Raw genomic sequence first — 22,375 nt, 5'->3', positions numbered from 1 at the left:
GAAATGTCTGTCAGGCAGTTGGAGATGCGAGCGGCTACCGTCGGATCATCCGGCTGGAATGAGAGGTAGAGTTGTGTGTCATCAGCGTAGCAGTGGTAGGAAAAGCCATGTTTCTGAATCACAGATCCTAGTGATGTCATGTAGATGGAGAAGAGAAGTGGTCCAAGCACTGAGCCCTGAGGCACACCAGTGGCTAGATGTTGGGTCATAGACACCTCACCCCTCCACGACACCCTAAAGGACCTATCCGAGAGATAAGACTTGAGCCACAGGAGTGCAGTTCCCGAGATGCCCTTTGTCTTTAGGATTGACAGGAGGATCTGGTGGTTAACTGTGTCAAAGGCAGTAGACAGATCTAGCAGGATGAGAACTGAGGACTTGGAAGCTGCCCTTGCCAATCTCAGAGCTTCAATTACTGAGAGCAGAGCAGTCTCAGTTGAGTGTCCGCTTTTGAAGCCAGACTGATTGTTGTCCAAGAGGTTGTTCTGCATAAGAAAGGAGGAGATCTGGTTGAAAACAACTCGTTCAAGTGTTTTTGCGACGAATGGAAGAAAGGATACCGGTCTGTAATTTTCTAGATGTGCTGGATTAAGAGTGGGTTTCTTAAGCAGTGGGGTTACCCGAGCCTGCTTGAATGCTGTGGGAAATGTACCAGTGTGAAGAGATGTGTTTATGATGTGTGTGAGTGTGGGTATAACAGAGGAAGAAATAGCTTGAAGTAGGTTAGTGGGAATAGGATCGAGAGGACAGGTAGTAGGGCGATTGGAAAGGAGGAGTTTTGAGAATTTGAGACTCTGAAAGCAAGGAGAAGGAGGGTAGAATGTGTGTGTTAGCTGGTGAAATGTGTGTGTTAGTTTGTGGATTGGTAAACTGTCCGCTGATGGTGGTTGTTTTATTTGTGAATAATGTGGCAAAATCATCAGCTGTTAGGGTTGACGAAGGAGAAGGAAGAGGGTTAAGAAGAGAGGAGAAGGTTTTGAAAAGTATGCGAGAGTCAGAAGAATGTTGAATTTTGTTGTGATAGTAAGTGATTTTAGCAGTAGATATGTTAGCAGAGAAGGAAGAGAGGAGGGATTGATAAAGACCAAGGTCAGTATGATCTTTGGATTTGCACCACTTCCTCTCTGCACCCCTGAGTTTAGCACGATGTTCACGGAGAACATCAGATAACCAGGGGGCAGAGGGTGTGGCGCGGGCTGGCCTGGAGGAAAGGGGGCAGAAAGATGTCCAAGCAGGATGTTAAAGTGGAGAAAAGAGTATCAGTGGCATTGTTAGTATCTAGTGCTGAGAGCTGGTCTGGTGGAGGAAGTGTGGATGAGACCAAAGAGGATAGGCGAGAGGGTGAGAGTGAGCGTAGGTTCCGCCGAAAGGTGACATGTGGAGGAGTGTGTGTTGTGTTCTGGGGCAGATTGAGGTTGAGAGTGAGGAGGAAGTGATCTGAGGTGTGCAGTGGAGTGACTAGAGTATGGTCAGTGGAGCAGTAGCGTGTGTAAATAAGGTCCAATTTGTTACCTGATTTATGAGTAGCCGCGGTAGATACTTGCTTGAGTTCGAATGAGGCAAGCAGAGTGTGGAAATCAGCAGCTTGAGGTTTTTCAAGGTGGATGTTGAAGTCTCCAAGAACTATGAGAGGAGTGCCATCCTCTGGGAAGGATGAGAGTAGCACGGGGACGATTTATAACTACAAAATATATTTTAATAGGACTGGTGATGGTAATAGAATGTGATTCAAATTAGCTGTTGTTAACACAAAGGTGGTAAATGATTAAATTTCCAATCGTTTGAGATGAGCAGACCAGTACCTCCACCCCTTCCAGTCAGGCGAGGGGTGTGTGAGAAAGTGAAGTTAGCGGAGAGCGCAGCTGGTGTGGCAGTGTCCTCTGGTCTGATCCAGGTCTCAATCAGGGCCAAAAGGCTGAGACCCGAATGACTAGAAATAGATGTAATGAAATCAGCTTTGTTTACAGCGGACTGGCAATTCCAGAGACCAGTAGGAAAAGAGAAAATAGTACTAGAAGACATCGGAAGGGTACGCAGGTTGTTAGGATTGTACCGTCTCCAACAAATGGCATTGGATTTACCCATGTTAGTAATAGTAAGGATTAGAAAACACATGGTGTAAGAGCTCACAAGCAGAAAGATCAGGTGAAAATTGAGTAGAAGAGAGAGGAAACAACAAGAAGATAAAACAACTGACGAGAAATTAATACTCAAGTGCCTTGTCGGTGTCCTTGCTCGGTGGAGTCGCACAGGTAGAGTTGTTGGTCTTTACACTCTTCGGTCTTCACACGATGAGGGCTTCACACCACAGCTGCCGCGGTGCACTAACCCATGGGCGTAGGTTTAGGGGGGGACGCTAGGTACTAGTCCCAATCAATATTTTAAAATGACAAAATTGTCCCCACCAATATTTGTGAGAGAATTACGAGGCGGCCGCCTCCGTCAAATTAGGTGCCGCCTTCTGCTCTCGACAAAACTCGGATAGACAGTCACATGCTCAGATACACTTTTTCCACTGTGACGGTTCTGTTGGGTTCCTGTGTCCATTCTGTCCTGTGTCCATCAATCATATTACATGCGCTTCTTGAGGCACACGCGCGCGCGATCTCTTGCTCTCTCTTCCTCTCTGTGCGTGCGCTACGCGGTTTGGAGCACAGTCTCTGTCTCGCGGGCGCGCTCGCTCTAGATTCCGGGAGGTTTTAACTAATTCGCGGGCATCAGTGAGCCGCTATCAATATGCGGGAGACTCCCGGGATGTCTGTATTTCTATACTGAAATAATATCGGCATTATTATTGATTTTCATTAGGTAATGTTTTTGGTGCCCCCTCAGCTCTTGGTGCCCTACGCACAGCGCGTGGTGGGAGCGTTGGCGCTGAGCATACATTTAATAAAATAAGGGGGGAAATGCCCTTTATAAAGGTAAACAAATAATATTCTGATATGATTGTTTTCCAACAGTGACGTAATGAAACATTGACAATTTAAGTTTGAAGGGAGTAAAGCCTCGGTTTAGGCTATTAAATAAATTAAATTTTGCCAAAAGAAGAACTTTTATTTCAAATAAATGTTATTTTTAAATCACCCTACTACAGTGTGACATTTTACCATATTATCATGCTTAACACTGATAATTTGAATTGTAATGTGATGATCAGATATCTAAATTAGAGAATATCATAGGTTTGGGCGGGTGGATTATTTATTTTTAACAGTGGGTTCTGGTGACTCAAAGTGCACCAGATTAATGAATTTATCTTTAAAATGTAGGCCTAAAAAAAATTCTTACGGGTGGGCATGCACCCTGACCCCCCTAGAGGTACCGAGGTCCATCCACAAAAGTACTGTGGAAAACAAACGTTGGTATATGAAAAATACAAGTTAAATTATCTTTTTAATAAAGTACATCATCAGAATTTTACCAACTCCGCCTAGTTTTGAGCCAGGAAAAAAACCCTGTTGCAGCTATTTGCATCGATTCCCATGGCCAGTACGACAGTACAACAGTACAAGGAACGCCGTCATTTGATTGGTTGAAAAAATAAGGGGGTGGTGTGGGGGTGGGATGTCCCCACCAAAGCTGAGACCAAACCTACTGTCACATTGTTAATGTGTTTTCTGTTGTTTATCATGGACTTTTAGTTTGTTTTCTCATTCAGTGTTTTTCGTCATCTCTGTCGTCATTTTCATTAGTTCATTTTCATCACCTGTCTAGTTAATCAGTTTATCACCCTTCATTGTCTTCACCTGTTGTACCCTCGTCATCCTCTGTATTTAAGTTCCTGTCTTTCTCCCTTCAGTGGTCGGTCAATGTTTGATTATGTTACAGTGTATCGTGAGTGTTTCCGTTTTGTGTAAGCTTTATTATAGTAAAAGTTTGAATTGGAGCTTTGTGCCTTTGCCTTTGTCTTCATCCGCACCATACCCGTGACAGATTGACCGACCAACCTAAAATGGACGATTGGATAAAAATTTTCGTCCTGGCCAAGGAGAGCCAAGATCTCCCAGCCTTTGCCCATGGAGGGTCGTTTGAGGGAACCCGTCTGGCCAGATTTCGCGGGACCCGTGGAGGCCGCAGTAGAGGCGGTGGTCGAGATGGACCCCGACACCATTCTCCGCTTTGGTCCCTCTTCGACCCTGGACGGTTGACGTCCAGCTCCGAGCTTCCTGCACCGCTGGTCCCGTCCAGCCCAGAGCCTTCGCCGCTGGTCCCGTCCAGCCCAGAGCCCTCGTCGCTGCCCAGCACAGAGCCCTCATCGCTGCCCAGCACAGAGCCCTCATCGCTGCCCAGCACAGAGCTTCCTGCACCGCTGGTCCCGTCCAGCCCAGAGCTTCCTGCACCGCTGGTCCCGTCCAGCCCAGAGCTTCCTGCACCGCTGGTCCCGTCCAGCCCAGAGCTTCCTGCACCGCTGGTCCCGTCCAGCCCAGAGCTTCCTGCACCGCTGGTCCCGTCCAGCCCAGAGCTTCCTGCTCCGCTGGTCCCGTCCAGCCCAGAGCTTCCTGCACCGCTGGTCCCGTCCAGCCCAGAGCTTCCTGCACCGCTGGTCCCGTCCAGCCCAGAGCTTCCTGCACCGCTGGTCCCGTCCAGCCCAGAGCTTCCTGCACCGCTGGTCCCGTCCAGCCCAGAGCTTCCTGCACCGCTGGTCCCGTCCAGCCCAGAGCTTCCTGCACCGCTGGTCCCGTCCAGCCCAGAGCCTTCGCCGCTGGTCCCGTCCAGCCCAGAGCCTTCGCCGCTGGTCCCGTCCAGCCCAGAGCCTTCGCCGCTGGTCCCGTCCAGCCCAGAGCCTTCGCCGCTGGTCCCGTCCAGCCCAGAGCCTTCGCCGCTGGTCCCGTCCAGCCCAGAGCCTTCGCCGCTGGTCCCGTCCAGCCCAGAGCTTCCTGCACCGCTGGTCCCGTCCAGCCCAGAGCTTCCTGCACCGCTGGTCCCGTCCAGCCCAGAGCTTCCTGCACCGCTGGTCCCGTCCAGCCCAGGGCCTTCGCCACTGGTCCCGTCCAGCCCAGAGCCTTCGCCGCTGGTCCCGTCCAGCCCGGGACCGCCTTCGCCGCTGGCCCCGGTCAGCTCAGAGTCCTCTTCGCCGCGGGTCCAGTCCAGTGCTGACCTCCCCAAGAAAATTTTGGGGGGGGGCAATAAGTCCTCTGAGGGGATCGTGGAGGCCCTGCCGACACGGTCGCCATGGCCGCCCGAAGGGTCCTCACCGCCATGGCCGCCCGAAGGGTCCTCACCGCCATGGCCGCCCGAAGGGTCCTCACCGCCATGGCCGCCCGAAGGGTCCTCACCGCCATGGCCGCCCGAGGGGTCCTCACCGCCATGGCCGCCCGAAGGGTCCTCACCGCCATGGCCGCCCGAGGGGTCCTCGCCGCCATGGCCGCCCGGGGGGTCCTCGCCGCCATGGCCGCCCGAGGGGTCCTCACCGCCATGGCCGCCCGAAGGGTCCTCACCGCCATGGCCGCCCGAAGGGTCCTCACCGCCATGGCCGCCCGAAGGGTCCTCACCGCCATGGCCGCCCGAAGGGTCCTCACCACCGTGGCCACTCGAAGGGTCCTCACCACCGTGGACGCCTGAGGGTCCGTCTGCTCCGCCATGGCCACGCCTTCATCCTGCTCCGCCCTGGCCACCTGCACGTCCTGCTCCGCCCTGGAGGCTTCCTGCTCCAGATCGGCCACCTGTTCATCAGCCTCCAGGGCGCCCACCCTCCCACCCCTTTGGATGTTTTACGGCGCGAGGACGCGCCTGGGGGGAGGGGGGGGTTCTGTCACATTGTTAATGTGTTTTCTGTTGTTTATCATGGACTTTTAGTTTGTTTTCTCATTCAGTGTTTTTCGTCATCTCTGTCGTCATTTTCATTAGTTCATTTTCATCACCTGTCTAGTTAATCAGTTTATCACCCTTCATTGTCTTCACCTGTTGTACCCTCGTCATCCTCTGTATTTAAGTTCCTGTCTTTCTCCCTTCAGTGGTCGGTCAATGTTTGATTATGTTACAGTGTATCGTGAGTGTTTCCGTTTTGTGTAAGCTTTATTATAGTAAAAGTTTGAATTGGAGCTTTGTGCCTTTGCCTTTGTCTTCATCCGCACCATACCCGTGACACCTACGCCCTTGCACTAACCTATTTATACCCGAATAAAACCTTGTTGATGAATACAGCTAGCCAAGCCCTCGTGTTGAGCCAAGCGAAACTCAAAAGTCACGACACAAACAAACGCCGCGTGGCATTGTATTTTATCAGAGTAAAACACAGTAAACAAAAACAAAGTTTCCTACTAACAAAGAACCACGCTAAAATCTACTGAGAAAAGTAAACACTCACCGACTGATGCTCTCTCCTGCTGTTCGATTGCTTCTTCTGGATAGCATGGATAGATGAATCTATAAAGATTCTCTACTTTCGTCAATAAAATTCTTCCAAAAATCGTTATGTCTCTCTGCAGCCAAGTATTCATTATTAATTTACAATTTTCCAAAGTTTTATCAATATTTAAATCTTCTAATTTATCCATCATCTTAGATAACCACATACCTAAATATTTAACTTCATTTTTAACTGGGATATTGTATAATGTTAAATTATGATGATCATGAATGGCCAATACCTCGCATTCTGACATACTGTATTTAGCATTAAACCTGAAGCTTCTGAAAAAATCTTGATTAACTGAAGTGCTAGGAGTATTTGCCATTCATTTCTTTTTAAAAAAAGAGTAGTGTCATCAGCAAATTGACTGACAATAAAATTATTCCCTTCTAAATCAATGCCAGATATGGTTCCCATTTTGAGTAGAATAGACAACATTTCTGCTACCATATTAAATAATAAATGTGTACCTTGAATGCAATGTAAGTCGCTTTGGATAAAAGCGTCTGCCAAATGCATAAATGTAAATGTAAATCCTTGCCTGATGCTTCTTCTGACCTCGAATCTTGGACATGTACATTGGGTAAGAGCTACAGAACTGTTTTTATATAGCATTCCAACAATACTAATAAATTTAGGAACAAAATCAAAGCGTTTAAGAGTTTGAAAAATAAAAGAATGCTCCACCAGGTCAAAGGCCTTATAAAAATCCACAAATAAGATGAAACCATCTTCTTCAATTAGATGACCACATTCAATCAAATCAAAAACTAACCTGATATTATTATGAATTGACCTATCCTTTAAGAATTCTGATTAGGTAACACTAATAATTTGTGATATTCCCATTTTTAATCTAGAATGGTAAATGGACTGCATTTATATAGCGCTTTCACAGACCCAATGGCCACCAAAGCACTTTACATAGGTGTCTTGCTTATAGGGTTGACAACAGCATTTATTGATCTCTTGAATTAACTGGATTTATTTTTCACGTTTCTTTTTTATCAGATTTTTGCTAAAGGTCATTGAATATTCTCTCAATTTATGTTTTAAATATTCCCATTAAGTACCACTTGGCATCTTTTTTACTTTAAATTCAGCAATTTTTTTTATATAAATATATGTACAAAAGTCAATATGATTTAGTAAGTCTGCATTAAATTTCCAATAGCCTTTATTACAAGATTTATTTATTTGTTCTATAAGATTAAGTTGATCACACAATGATCTGGTTAAGGGGGCACCTGAAATACTACATTTAGTTGCATGACTTGAAAGAGTATCAGATCCGAGCCAATAATAAATTCTCGACCTTGAAGTGGCATTTGGTTTGAACCACAAAAAGTGTCTGGCAGTGGGGTTTAAGTTTCTCCAAATATCAATTAATAAGCATTGGATAAGCAGAAATTTTTAATAATACTGTTAACATGAGAAATTTCTAATTTAGAAGGTTGTCTATCCATATATTCATCCGGTGTCATGTTGAAATCGCCACCGGTTAAAATGTAATCTGTAGGGTAACTAGTTTTTATGTCATTTATGACATTTGTTATGTATCCTATTGTTCTTTAATCCAGAATGGCAGCAGGTGAAAGGTTTGTTTGAGCGGCGCCCTCTACTGTACAGGCATAATTATGCATTTCCTTCAGCTTGAGGCTAATTCATTTCAGTTTTGGTGTGAAAGGGTCTTAACATTTGCCAAAAAAACTTTTTTGTTGTTATTAAAAAACAAACAAGCAAGCCCAGCCCAGGTGAGAAAAAGTAACGAAAAAGTCATGTAACACATTACTTTTCATAAAAACTAACTAAGTAACGTAATTAGTTAGTTTTAGTTCACACTGGTCACAACAACAGAAAAACACAGATATAACACACACTCTGTATTTTTTCAGAGCATGATTTTTTTAAATGCTTGACCCTGCTCTGGCTGCAGTGGTCAAAATTAATCTTGCACAATTTCTTTCCAAGACTTGGTTTCAGTTCAGCTAAATGTAAAACTTTCTTATATTTACTCCTGTGATTCATTTATCCTGTATACAATCCAGGTGTTCTTTTAAGAATATCGGACATGCAGCAATGTTTGTTTTGAAGTATGGCTGTGGTTCCTCTGTGGTGTTCTTCCATGAATGCTGTTTTTTGTTCAGACCGATTTCATCATGTTTCACTTCACATCAAATCTTTTGCTGAAGATTCAGCCTAACATTGACCTTAAAGGGGTCATGACATAAGAAACCAAATTTGCCTTGATCTTTTGGTATATAAGAGGTCTTTGTACCATTAAAACGTCCTGCAAGTTTCATAGCTTAAGACTTCCTCCCCATTATAAACGAATCATTTATTTAATCAAGCTCTAAATACAGCTCGTTCTGGATCCATGGTAAGAAGTGACGTCACGGTACGAAGTGACGTACCAGCGTTTGCATATGACCGCCTCCAGCACAAGACAACTACGCTTTAAGCGCAAGACAACTACGCTCATTTCGTATCACTGTCGCGCCCGCGCGCCTCACAAGTGTTCAGTCGACGGACAGCGAGTGGGTCTGTGTACAGGGAAATTACGATGCCACGCAGATGTGCTGTTCCTGGCTGTGGACAAACAACATCTTTGAATACACTGCGAAAGATCCAGTCGTCAGGGAAAAATGGATGCACTTTATTTTTTGCGGACGTCCCAGTCACGGCAGTGTTAGTTTAAGCGTTTGTTCTATACATTATAAGGATGACTGTTTTGAGGAAAAAATCCCAAAATGATGCTGGCTTTGCCAGAAAACTGTTGCTCAAAGATAAGTCCGTGCCGACTATTGGGCTCAACAATGACGACGCAAACTTACTTTTTATCGTGGCTAATATAAACACATTTGTATAAAAGAATATTGAAAATATGTCGCCTTTCTAGTAGGCCTACATGTGATAGAAAATTAAAAATGTTGCCTTTATCAATGCTTTATCTTCAAAGATGGCCTGTGTATGGATTTTTGTCCGTGGTAAGTCAAGTCAAGTCAAGAATATTTGTATAGCGCTTTTCACAATACAGATTGTATCAACGCAGCTTCACAGTATTAAATTAAAGTAATAATAAAACGTCCATGTTTGGTAATGCTAATCAATAGTATTATTGATTGATTCATTAAATTGAATATCCCCAACTGAGCAAGCCAAAGGCAACAGTGGCAAGGAAACGACTGTTGCCTTTGTCCGTGGTACACCCTATCATTTCATTGAAATTAGTAAAATAATGTTAAACTGTTAGCAAATGAAGGTATAGGATAATTATGCAACAATAATCCGTTTTCAAGTGTCTCGGGTTACAATTTTTTTATTAATTCAAAATAGTTTCACTTTCCATGTGGACACGGGCTGATCCAGTCTTCGTTGTTGTGGTGATGGTTCATTTTCCTCTGATTCTGGCTCAAACATAATAAGGTTTTATCATTGCAAGAGCCATCGCTTCGCATGCATCACCCGCTACTAAATAGTTGCGCCGAATCCGCAAATGTTCTGCCTGGGGGCGTTAATATTTGATGCACAGGCACTGACGTTAGCCAATCATATCAGTGGGCGTTAACACTGAACTCTTAAAGAGGAAACACCCCCAAAACAGACCGGGAAAACGTCATAAATCACTACATTTTAAAAGTTTTTTGTAAAAACTATAGTAATACTATAATTGCACCTAAGGGAACATAATAATAATAATTTAAAAAAAACATGTCATGACCCCTTTAAGAGCAGCACTGCTGAAACTTCTCTATTTCACAGCATATTACAGTAGACTTTTAGGGAATATTCTAGAGAACTTTTTTATCGAGCTTTATGTAAATCAACAAACATTGTGTAAATAGGATATTCGACAAAACAAAGTCTGATCAACTTACGATCTTGTTACATGGTTGGAACTGTAATTTATCAGACTCCTGACTCCAATTAGCTTTTGGAGAAATAATTAACTTAGAGATTGACATAAGTTTTCAACCTACACTGTAAATGTTTTTATGGTGTGTTGAATAAAGACATGAAAATGAAAGCATAGACTAAATGGCACACAGCAAAATATAGGACTGTGGTTTACAGAAAAAAAAAAACAGTAGAACTGGAGTACAACCCCTAACAGACCGTTTTCTTCTCAAGTGTTTCTACAGCATTTTTTTTTTTGTCACAAAGGTCTCAGATCGTGTTTGCTAGTATCTTCAGAGAGAGGATTTCAGACGCTGCTGAAGAAAATGTTTTGCTCGTTTGTTTTTTGCTGTATGAGCTTTGGGCATCTGGTTGGTGAGTTATAAACATGTTTTTATTCGTTGATATTGATATCACTGTGAGTCTATATTCAGGTGTGTGATGAAATGGTCCATTAGTTTTATCTTCTTGGCATATTAATTGAAGTCTTAATATTCTCATTTCTAGCATCAGTCTCTTTCCATCTGAAGGCTGTTCACTGTAACGGCCCACTGAAATTCAATTGCAATAAATAAACTTTAAGATCCACTTTTATACAAAGCAAAAACTGATCGTATGCATATGTATCATAATGTGCACCACAAATATAAATCAGTTTGGTCATGTGATGAATCTGAGGGGTTGTAAGTAACAAGCAAACTGAATGAATGAAGATAATTTTGTAGTCCTTTGATGATTGAATACTTACCTTTTGTGAAAATAGAGCAAACCGTTAAAAAAAGGTGAATGGGGTTTTGGGGAAATCAGACGTGTTTCGTCATTTGATTTTTTTGGGGTTCAAACCCAATGGTGCACATAGACTAAGACTATATTGCTGATGATAATTATGAGGATACTGTATATCTTTGCAATGCTTGACACAAAACGTAATGTGTCATTATCATGAAGTCAAAAGTGCTATTGTCAGAAATTCGGATTCAAATACTCACTTTTCCATTTGAAAGGATCTCAATTGACTGCAGTGTTCAAAGTCTAACTTTAATGTCAGTCAGCGAAATACAACAAGTTTAAAGCTTGATTAAACCAACTTTGAGATATTTCTTTTACTGTAATAACTTCAGTGTGTGACTGAGAAACTGTCTGTGTTCTCCAGTGTTTGCTGATGCAGTGAAGATCGTCTCAGTGATGGAGGGAGATTCAGTCACTCTAGAATCTAATGTTACTCAAATACAGAACGATGATCTGATCACATGGAGGTTTGGACATCCAGAGACTACAATAGCTCGAATCGATAAAGAGAAAGAAATCTTCAATACGTCTGTTGTTCCTGATGGGAGATTCAGAGACAGACTGAAGCTGGATCATCACACTGGATCTCTGACCATCACACACACCAGAAACACAGACTCTGGAGATTATGAAGTGAAGACCAGCAGCAGAGAGACCGCATACAGATTCACTGTTACTGTCTATGGTGAGTCACAATTACAAGTTTCTTCACACTGTCAACTAAAATTAATGTGGGCCTCAATGATGTAACTATGATCATATGTGCCCCATATTTTTTCAAGAATTTATTTGACAAACTATAGAGTTCAATGTGTTTGTTATCTAATCCTTAAATAATACTATCCCTAAAGGACTTTCACAAAATATTTAATATTGTTTATTTATACTTACCGTAAAAATCATCCTGCACTGTTATTTATTTTACACCACTCCTGTCAAACTCCAAAAATGTGCATAATAGAGGAAGAACTGACCCTAAGAAGTTCCCTAGGGATTTTAAAAAATAATTGTATTTCAAGTGAATTTCGAGAGGGGTGGTGGCATTCCAGTTCATTTGGTTAGATTTTTAAGGGAAATAATAAGGATTTCTATTTTTAGTCGAAGGTGAATAATATATCAGAAATTTAAATATAAGATGACCCCGTGCACCGGATCCTGTCAAAAGATTTGTTGTACATGTTTCAATGCCTCTGACTTTGTCTGGCCAGTACAAATCTAACAAGTGTTATTATACCAAGAGGAAACCAATGGAAAATTACTGCTTCACAACATCGTCCTGTGAAGTTAAAAATCTTGAAATGGAGACACTTTCTTATCTCTTACTCATGAAGACAAACATCCCTTCAAACCACACTATCATAAGATTAAACAACGAAAAGAAATACGTAAAACAAAATAAAAATAATAAAATAATAATTAAATTATGTAAATAAAATAATAATATAAGTAAATGATTTAAAGACAAATCAAATTACACTACATACATTTTTAATGATAAGTGACTATATAATTCAAATGAATTAAAAAAAAATAATAATAAAACAACTCAGATGTACGGTCGCTCTTATGAAGTAACACACACACACACACACACACACACACACACACACACACACACACACACACACACACACACACACACACACACACACACACACACACACACACACACACACACACAATAAAAATTGCCAGGAATTTACAGGATTAAAGATTATTATTTTACAATAAATTACTGTAATCAGAAATTCACAGTGACATTAAAGCATGCTAGGTCATGTCCTATTACTGTTAATCAACAGCAGAATGATGCTGACATCACAGTTATTTACTGCTCTTGTTTTACTGTGATTTTACATGATAAAGTTGTCTTTAACCATACCACTGTAAGAAATTATATTGTTTACCACTGTATTTTTTTTAATGCTTGACATACAAAACACAACAATGGTGATAATCAACAAATAATAAAAAAACACATACAACATAAACCAACATTACAAAATAAACCAACAACACAAACTAAAAATGAAGCAAAGTTCAGCAGCACAGATAAAACCACAGCATAATCTATTATCTGCACTGCATGCTGGGTACCTTAATGCACCGTAGAAATACAGAATGATGTTGTTTGTATACAGTACATTGTGTTTTCCAAAACTGTAAACTCACAGTAAAACCACTTTTTAGTCCAGTTAGATAGAAAGGTCTTTTGTTAAATTACTTTGAAAGTAATGCAATTATTAACCTCGAATTTCACATTAAAATGTTTAACAGTGCATCGGTTGTTATATAGAGAATCCTTGGATCCTTCAATAGACTATGAAAGTGATCTGAGTTCAGCACAAAAATAAAGTAGAAAAATAAAAAAACAGAACAATAAAAATGCATCTGGGTATTCTACATTTCAAGTCAAGTCTTCATAAATCTTTACACAATGCAGATTGTTTTAAAACAGCTTTACAGTGATTAAAGGAAAATTATACATTAGGCTGTTGTTCACATTTATGGTTAGTTACGCAACGTCGACTTTCGCCATTCTCTATCAGTACGTGTCATCACAGATTTGATCATTATAGAGATGGGACGTTCAGATCATTTTACAGACTCAGATCTTTGTATCTCTGTAAATACTGTAAACAAATCTTTTTTCCAAGTCATTTCACTAATTTCAGCAGAATATAATTAAAAAGTGACATGTTGATAGCCAAATTCCTCACCACATTTACTTACACAACGTTAATCACATTTTGAATAAGAAAACACTATAATGGAGCCAAGGCCAAATTATGAAAAAATAGAAATAGTTATGCTTATCAGGGTCTTCAGGATGTGCAGTCTGTTAGTTTACTTCACCTCGTTCTTTAGTTTTGTCCTGTCACATCTCCAGTCTGGAGCTAGTCGGTACAGGAAACAGTTCATCTCTCGAGTCGTTCCTTCTTTTGTCACGTGACCACTTCCTGGCTCAGTATCTTACAACAAATACAACAATATTTTAGTATTATTGACTGTATGTTGTTAATTATATTTAGGTATCTTTGCTTTATCAAAGTCATTTTCCCTATCATACGGATAAAGTTTAAAGCATTAACATTCAGTGCTATGGAAAAGAACCATCATGACATAAATTCACAAATGTATAAATTGTAAGAAAAAAAGCTACTATTTGAGATCAGAAACACATCACATAAAAATACAGTTACACGAGTTACAGTTACAGTTACACAGAATAGCACTACTCGTAACTGTATTTAAATAGGGAAAACGTGGAGGTGTTTGGTCGCTTCTAACTTCATCTCTGTTTGGCTCCTAATGAATGAACTGGGCTAAGCTAAGTGTTATCAAAGTGTCGCCGCGCGCCAGAGCAATTGAGAGAGGCAATTATCAACTAGTTTCAGTTACGGGAATAACATAGTTTAATATGAAAAACAGGCGGAATGTTCCTTTAAGCTTTGTATCAGTAGAACCCCGGTAGTATTTTAGAATGACCGTGCTTCCCTCCCTCATGTCCCCCTGAGACGAGAGATTTATGTATTGTGTGTCTGGGAAAAAAAACTCTAATGACGGAAAAATCAATTTCGAGTTTCGAGAATTCCCAAATTGTCTGGAATTCGGCTTTTGCTTTCTGCAGTCACCATTCGTTATGTTTACATGCAGTCTGATCACTAGTCAGAGATCATGACTAATACAATTTAATAGGCCGCTCATGCTTGTCTGATATCTCTCACGGAGGAGCGGAAGCTTCACTTCTGTCCTGATTTCTTCGAGGGGAGGGTCCATGGGTGGGTAAATGTATGGGCATTTTTAAATCTTTCAATCTAATGGACAAAATAAGTTTGCACAATTTACATATTAACGCAACCGGAGACGACGGAAAAACATTGAGAGAGCAGTTTCTGCTCTGACAGACGCAAGACCAGGATAATCTGTGAGTGTGTGTTAGAAATCAGGAATGGTGAGAGAGCATTGTGCTTGGTACGTTTTTCATCTTCAAACCAAACTTGGGTCTGCAGCCAATAAAGTTTAAATCCCGTCTGGCTAGAGCGCTTCTCATAATGTTTATGCATTAGGCAGAGAGTAGACGGTCTTGTGTGGCTGTTCAAACTCATTTGACCACATGAAACAATCCGGTCCAATGGGTTCTAATTTTTCTGTCAATCTCCAAAAACATGTGCATCATTGAGGAAAAACTGACCTCAAATTTCGGAAAAAGATTCAATAATTAAAAAAATGTCAACAGTCAGTTGTCAAGTATTCCTTACATATTCTTAATTCTCAATATTCCAGGTCCTCTGCCTGTTCCTGTCATCAGCAGAAACACTTCACAATGTTCTTCATCATCATCATCATGTTCACTGGTGTGTTCATCAGTGTTGAAAGTGTGTGATGCGACTCTCTCCTGGTACGCAGGAATCAGTGTATTGTCCAGCATCAGTGTGTGTGATCTCAGCATCAGTCTCTCTCTACCTCTGGAGGTGGAATATCAGGATAACAACACCTACAGCTGTGTGCTGAACAATCCCTTCAGCAACCAGACCACACATCTGGACATCCACACACTCTGTTACAATTGTTCAGGTATGTTAAAAGTAAATTATTGTGCCATCTTTTGACCGAAAAGTATCTGAAGTGGCATTTAAGTATAGCCTACCACAATTTTTATATAAATCAGGGGTAGCTATCTGCTCCTGGAGACTGCAGACTTCAGTTCCAGCTCTGCTCCAACACACCTGCCAGTTGGTTTCAAGAATTCGGCTTTTGCTTTCTGCAGTCGCCATTCATTATGTCTACATGCACACCTTTTGTTTCAATCGGACTGAATTCATTCCGATTGGTGAATCTGAATGTAGTGTTTACATGACCGCTAAAACATGCTGTAACAAAGTAAGATGTTATGGGAAGAAGGAGGCGGGAAACGGCGAACATTCAAGGATTTTAATAAATAAATAAACAAATACAAAAATGAAAGTATAAGCCAGCAGCCCCTCGCGGGCGACTGCTGGCCACACAAAACAGAAATAAAACACAGGCCTGTCCCCTCTCGTCCTTCACCGTCGTCGCTCCTCCTTTATGCTTCCGCTCCTCCGTGAGAGATATGAGACAAGCATGAGCGGCCTATTAAAGGGCACCTATTATGACATTTAAAATGTTCCTAATGTTGTTGTGGGAGTCCCCAACAACAGTTTTACATGCATGCAATGACAAACAACACTTTTGTTTTCGTATAATATGCATTCATTTTTACCTGATTTGCTCACCGACTCCCAAATGATTCGTTCAACGACTCGTTTTTCAAACCCCTCCTTTGCGCGACGCTAATCTGCGTTGATTGGTCAGATGACCCAGCAGTGTTTACAGAGATAATACTTATTTTTAACACGGAGTGCAATGATGCTTTTATCAATTAAATTGTATTATAATAATGATTATAGTCCACTATAGTTTGTAGTAAAAAACGAAAAATAAGATAAAGAATTTAATGTTATTAGCGAGCATAGCCCAGAGTTCATATTGTAAAAGCACAATCAGTCTTTGTTTGCGTTAGCCCGATGCATAAACATAACGTTTTTACAAAAAAAAAAAATGCAGTTATGTTACTACGAGGTATTATTCTATTCTTTAGACAACTCCGAAAACAACGACAAACACTTCACATATCTCAATACAATTGTCATTGAAGACCTAGAAGCTAAACGGTGCTTACACAACAAACAAAATAATTATTAAGCATGCTACATAAAATATAAAAGCAAAAATTATTAATAACACTTACAGGTTGTGATACGGAGGAGGAAGCTGATGCAAATACACTTGGAACTGAACCTTCCTTCAATATCAGCCAGCTCGCGAATCCAAGTTTGATTGCATTTAAAAAGCAATCGTCTTCAAAATGACGCGAACAAAGCACAAGGCTCGGACTATACTTCTGTGGTATAGTGAATTGTAGCCACTTAGTCTTCAAATGCTCCTCCTTGGGCAGATGAAAAAAGTTTGCTTTTGAGCCGCACTTCAGAACACAGCATCTCGTCGCCATGATATTTTCCCTGGCCTTGGAGCGCAATAAGTGGGCGTATCGTATTCAAATAACTTGACAAGTTGAGGTCATCTAGTCAGAGAAAAAGCTTCGGTCTTCTAAGGGACTGTTCGTTATTTATTTATGGGGCCACCGGAGGAGTTTTGAGATCAATAGTCAAAAAAGACTTGACCCTCCCTTCGCCAGCAAAAAATTTTTCTATGACCCTCCAAAATGATTGTGAAAAAAGGCATGACCCTCCCCGATCATTCATTGATTAATACTGGTAATTGCGCTTGGCAAAGATGTTCAGATATCTCTATGCCTAGACCTACACCAAACGTTCATTAAAAGACTCCTGCACACCCGCCTTTTTCAAACTGGCGCAGCGCTGACTCGCGATAGGTAGAAACTGCATGATTTGATTTGTTAAACATGAGGATTATCCGACTGGCATGGCCGCTCACTCTAACATTAACCTAGATAATTGTTCGCTGTTCTTAGGCGCATAACCAAGTGTGTGTGCAGAGTGTGTAGCGCGCACTGCATGACATGGAGGCGCCGATGCGATCAACAGTGGAAACAACTTAAAATACTCTATTTATGGCCATACAGAAAAGAATAATGCATCAGTCGCAATACTTTTATTTGTGTAAACTCACAATAACAAGAAAACGTTTTGCTTTCGTAAAATAAAATGAAACAATCAGGGCGCGCTTTCATGGTCTCCGTGAACTGTAGCGCGTCAAAAAAAAAAAAAAAAAAAAGCAGAAACATATCGTAGGCTATATAGCATACTAGCCTCAAATATATGAAAAAAATATCTATATAAAGCTTGATATGTCCACTTTTAAAAACGAAAAAATATATATCATCTGATGTAGGCTAATCCGTATGAAAGATGCATTTCTCTTAAAGGCGCACTTTACAGCGGAGATGTATGGAGACATGTTTGCAGCGGACACTGAGTTAGAAAAAAAGAGTTTATTAATAAACAATTAAAATGCATCGTTATTTTTAAATACATATTTATTATCATTAGCCTGTTTTTGCGGCAAGATTATACATGCGCTTGAGCGCAGAATGGGCTATATCCCATGCAGTATTTAAGCAGAAATTAACGTGCGACTAGTCGAATATTTAGTATATGGCAACAATACATTTACTATATTTGACATTATTTAATTAGTAAGTATCCAAAAGTATTTTGGAAACTATGATAGGCCTACATTTTTCATGATTTTTTGATGAATAAAAAATTCAAAAGAAAAGCATTTATTTAAAAACCAAATATTTTGTAACATTACACATGTTTTAATGTCACCTTTGATAACTTTAATGCATCCTTACTGAAAAAAAAAATCTGACTAGCCAAGTAAACCAACACATTTTTGAACGGCAGTGTACATTCAGTAGGTTATTATTTATTGCAATATAAACACTGTCAGATCAACAAGGTATCTCTTCATTTACCAGTCAAAGACGGAGCAACTTTCTGCTCTTATGTTTACTCCGTGCACTGTCAAGGTCTTCATCGTATTTATCGGTCTTTGCAGCAATTATTTTACCGCAAATACTGCATCGCACGCTGTTGGCATCGAGTCTGGAGAAATGTACCCACACTTTTGATCGACTTTTCCACATCTTTAAGGTAGCCTATTATGTGTTTGTGTCCTCGCGTCTCATATGAATATGTACGCGGAGAGTTTGTGTGTGTGTGCTCGCGTCTCATATGAATATGTGCGCGGAGAGTTTGTGTGTGTGTCCTCGCGTCTCATACAAGTATGCGCGTCGAGTTTGTGCGTGCGCGCGCGTCTCATATGAGTATGTGCGCGGTATCGAAATCTGGAACCGAACAACATGCCATTTTTCGATACTCGATAGTATCGAGGCAATTCGGTCGATACCTAAAAACTATCGAGACTCGGTACCCAGCCCTAGAAAAGACCAGGTATAAATGCCCTCCGAAACGCATTCGAGACGGATTTTAATCAGATCGCTCAAACCACTTCAGGGGAGATACCATATCTGCTAGATATGGGGGGGGGGGGGGGGGGGCGAGACTGAGAGAGCTACATGGAAAAATATGCACAAAACAAGCCACTTTGAAAGTTTGTTGTTTTCATGAATACAAAAGTTGGGTGACCCTCCCCCTAGACTAAAAAAAGTTGGATGACCCTCCCCTCAACAAAGAATAAAAAGGCATGACCCTCCCCTATTTTCCTCCGGTGGCCCATTCCATAAATACCGAACGGTCCCTAACGATTCATAAAAATGACTCAGAGTCGACTCTTACTTTTGAAAGACAATAACTTTATATACGGTGCACTTTCATATTTCAAACTTTGCAGGATGTTTTTGTTCACTTAGATCTATGTTACACACTACATGAAAGGTAAATTTCAAAATTCCATAATAGGTGCCCTTTAAATTGTATTAGTCATGAGTCATGACCTCTGATGATCAGACTGGCAAGTTTATGAACGTGAGACCTGCGTTAACGACCGGCAAATTGTGGGCTACAAACCTTTTCTATTATCAAACCGTTTTAATCTTACATAGTTTACTTTCTCAAAACGGGATTAGTCTATTTCATTCCTCTTGCATCTTGATCGATGCACAACAACAGGGACTGAATCGCGCTGCTCTCTCACGGCCCTCGACCTCGTCCTGCTCGCCACACATGCATTTTAGTCTGGACTAGACTCAAGCCTTGTCTGTGAAACTGGGCATTAGACATTTAAAGTGTACATTCACAGATTCTATGTTGGTAGTACCGGTATATGAAATGAACAATGTTTTACTATTTTTTTTTCAAAACAATTATTTTTTTCCTCCGTTTGGCCTAAAACCCTGTGTTCGTGGTCATCCAGTTTGAAATGTTGACTACAAACGTGGAGGTTTTTCAGATTTCCCATCACGGCATTCTCTCCATATTTACGATTCTTTGGCCGCTGCCTACAAAGCGCTGGATCCTTCATTGGAAACCGAAAGTAACTCACTCCCGCTAAATGTTTACTCTTTGAATTCTTGCACCTGGAAACAATACAAGTCGACACCATTAACTAAATGTTTGCTAAGAGGTATATTTTCTACTAAAGCAAGGTGGTATTTGACTCTGGCAAGTTTATCCATATCAGACCTTTGGGATTGGCCTTGGATACAACATGCCCAGTGCATTATGGGAGTTGAAGTTTTCCTATTTGGCAAAAGGGAAGACAACCTTTTTTTCAGTTTTTTCTAGTAAGGCCAGCTTGCACCAATAATAATGATAAAAAACCTACTGTATAGGCAGCCACATTTATTTGAAAGTCCATTTTGTCAACGTTAAATGATACCAAACATGAAAGGGATAAAACAATAGATTCACAAGACACATCATTGAACTATCAGTTTGAGTCAGGGGGAAAGGAGAGGGGGGCTTAATGGTGAGGAGAGAAGCAAGGTTGCTTCCTACACTCTTTCTCTCGATATTAGTGGGTTTGTTTTATTGCATGCTGTCTGTTCTTGTGAGGATTCTTCAGCATCAGCATCGGGAATTTCAGCTTTACACAATAATAACCAGAAAAAGATTTCATCCATAATGTGGGACAGAAACAAAACACACTGGGGGTTAGTTGCACCAGCTTTTTGTAAATTTCAACTGTAAAGGCAGGGCACCCCCTGTTTACACCTGGTATTAAGATGCGTTTTGGTCAATCGGATCACAAGTAGACGAGGGAGACACTTTCCCGTTTACACCTGGTGTTTTAATCCCTCTTTTGTCCATTTTCAACCACTTCTGTCCTGATTTCTTCGAGGGGAGGGTCCATGGGTGGGTAAATGTATGGGCATTTTTAAATCTTTCAATCTAATGGACAAAATAAGTTTGCACAATTTACATATTAACGCAACCGGAGACGACGGAAAAACATTGAGAGAGCAGTTTCTGCTCTGACAGACGCAAGACCAGGATAATCTGTGAGTGTGTGTTAGAAATCAAGAATGGTGAGAGAGCATTGTGCTTGGTACGTTTTTCATCTTCAAACCAAACTTGGGTCTGCAGCCAATAAAGTTTAAATCCCGTCTGGCTAGAGCGCTTCTCATAATGTTTATGCATTAGGCAGAGAGTAGACGGTCTTGTGTGGCTGTTCAAACTCATTTGACCACATGAAACAATCCGGTCCAATGGGTTCTAATTTTTCTGTCAATCTTCAAAAACATGTGCATCATTGAGGAAAAACTGACCTCAAATTTCGGAAAAAGATTCAATAATTAAAAAAATGTCAACAGTCAGTTGTCAAGTATTCCTTACATATTCTTAATTCTCAATATTCCAGGTCCTCTGCCTGTTCCTGTCATCAGCAGAAACACTTCACAATGTTCTTCATCATCATCATCATGTTCACTGGTGTGTTCATCAGTGTTGAAAGTGTGTGATGCGACTCTCTCCTGGTACGCAGGAATCAGTGTGTTGTCCAGCATCAGTGTGTGTGATCTCAGCATCAGTCTCTCTCTACCTCTGGAGGTGGAATATCAGGATAACAACACCTACAGCTGTGTGCTGAACAATCCCTTCAGCAACCAGACCACACATCTGGACATCAACACACTCTGTTACAATTGTTCAGGTAGGTTAAAAGTAAATTATTGTGCCATCTTTTGACCGAAAAGTATCTGAAGTGGCATTTAAGTATAGCCTACCACAATTTTTATATAAATCAGGGGTAGCTATCTGCTCCTGGAGACTGCAGACTTCAGTTCCAGCTCTGCTCCAACACACCTGCCAGTTGGTTTCAAGCATTCCTGAACAGCTTGATTGGCTGGTTTATGTGTGTTTGATTAGATTTGGTAGGTGGCTTATACAGTACATTTTTGACAGCACATAGTGAAACTTGCAATCGTAATGCAAAAAATAATGTTTTTGTAATACACTATAAAAAAAAAAGCATGCCGATAGGAAATAAACGACAATGAAAAACACATTTGTGCCTACTTTACAGACCAGAGTTTAAGAGAAACCTGCTAGTAACCTACTAGCAATGAGTGAGCCATTGAATCATTCAATCAAATCAAATGGTTTAGAAACGTTGCTTCTTTCAGGAACTACACATGTTGCTCAGAGACATGTATCGTTTCTGATGTGGTTTTGTTTGGAACTATTTCTGTTGAAAGAGCAAAAATAGACAATATGCGTCTACATGGCACATATTGAGAGCTCTCTTCTGGCTCTCAACGAAGGCGGTCGCATTTTCTCTCCCTCTCCTCCCCCTGACCTTCCCTGCTTCGCTCCTCTCGTCTAGTCTTATGTCTTAACTTTAAGAGACTCTCTCCGCACTGCTCTC

The 22,375-nt window shown here is 41.1% G+C and overlaps 1 protein-coding gene across 2 annotated transcripts in view; it reads left to right on the top strand.

The window, feature by feature from the left end:
* The first annotated feature begins 10,144 nt into the window (after positions 1-10,144).
* Positions 10,145-22,375, top strand: part of LOC306987987 (uncharacterized protein) — a 37,606-nt gene continuing 25,375 nt past the window's right edge. The window contains exons 1-4 of one of the 2 annotated variants that reach the window (XM_079592673.1): positions 10,145-10,624; positions 11,403-11,723; positions 15,326-15,616; positions 21,371-21,661. In XM_079592673.1, coding sequence (XP_079448799.1) covers positions 10,576-10,624; positions 11,403-11,723; positions 15,326-15,616; positions 21,371-21,661 — 952 coding nt within the window. In that variant the 5' untranslated portion in view covers positions 10,145-10,575. The remainder of the gene's footprint in view (positions 10,625-11,402; positions 11,724-15,325; positions 15,617-21,370; positions 21,662-22,375) is intronic. The other variant, XM_079592674.1, reaches the window with a different exon arrangement.

Source organism: Phoxinus phoxinus, assembly GCF_949152265.1.
Source record: "Phoxinus phoxinus genome assembly, chromosome: 20".
Classification (NCBI taxonomy): domain Eukaryota; kingdom Metazoa; phylum Chordata; class Actinopteri; order Cypriniformes; family Leuciscidae; genus Phoxinus; species Phoxinus phoxinus.
Note: the sequence above shows the minus strand (reverse complement) of the source record. Positions and strands in the feature narration are given on the sequence as shown.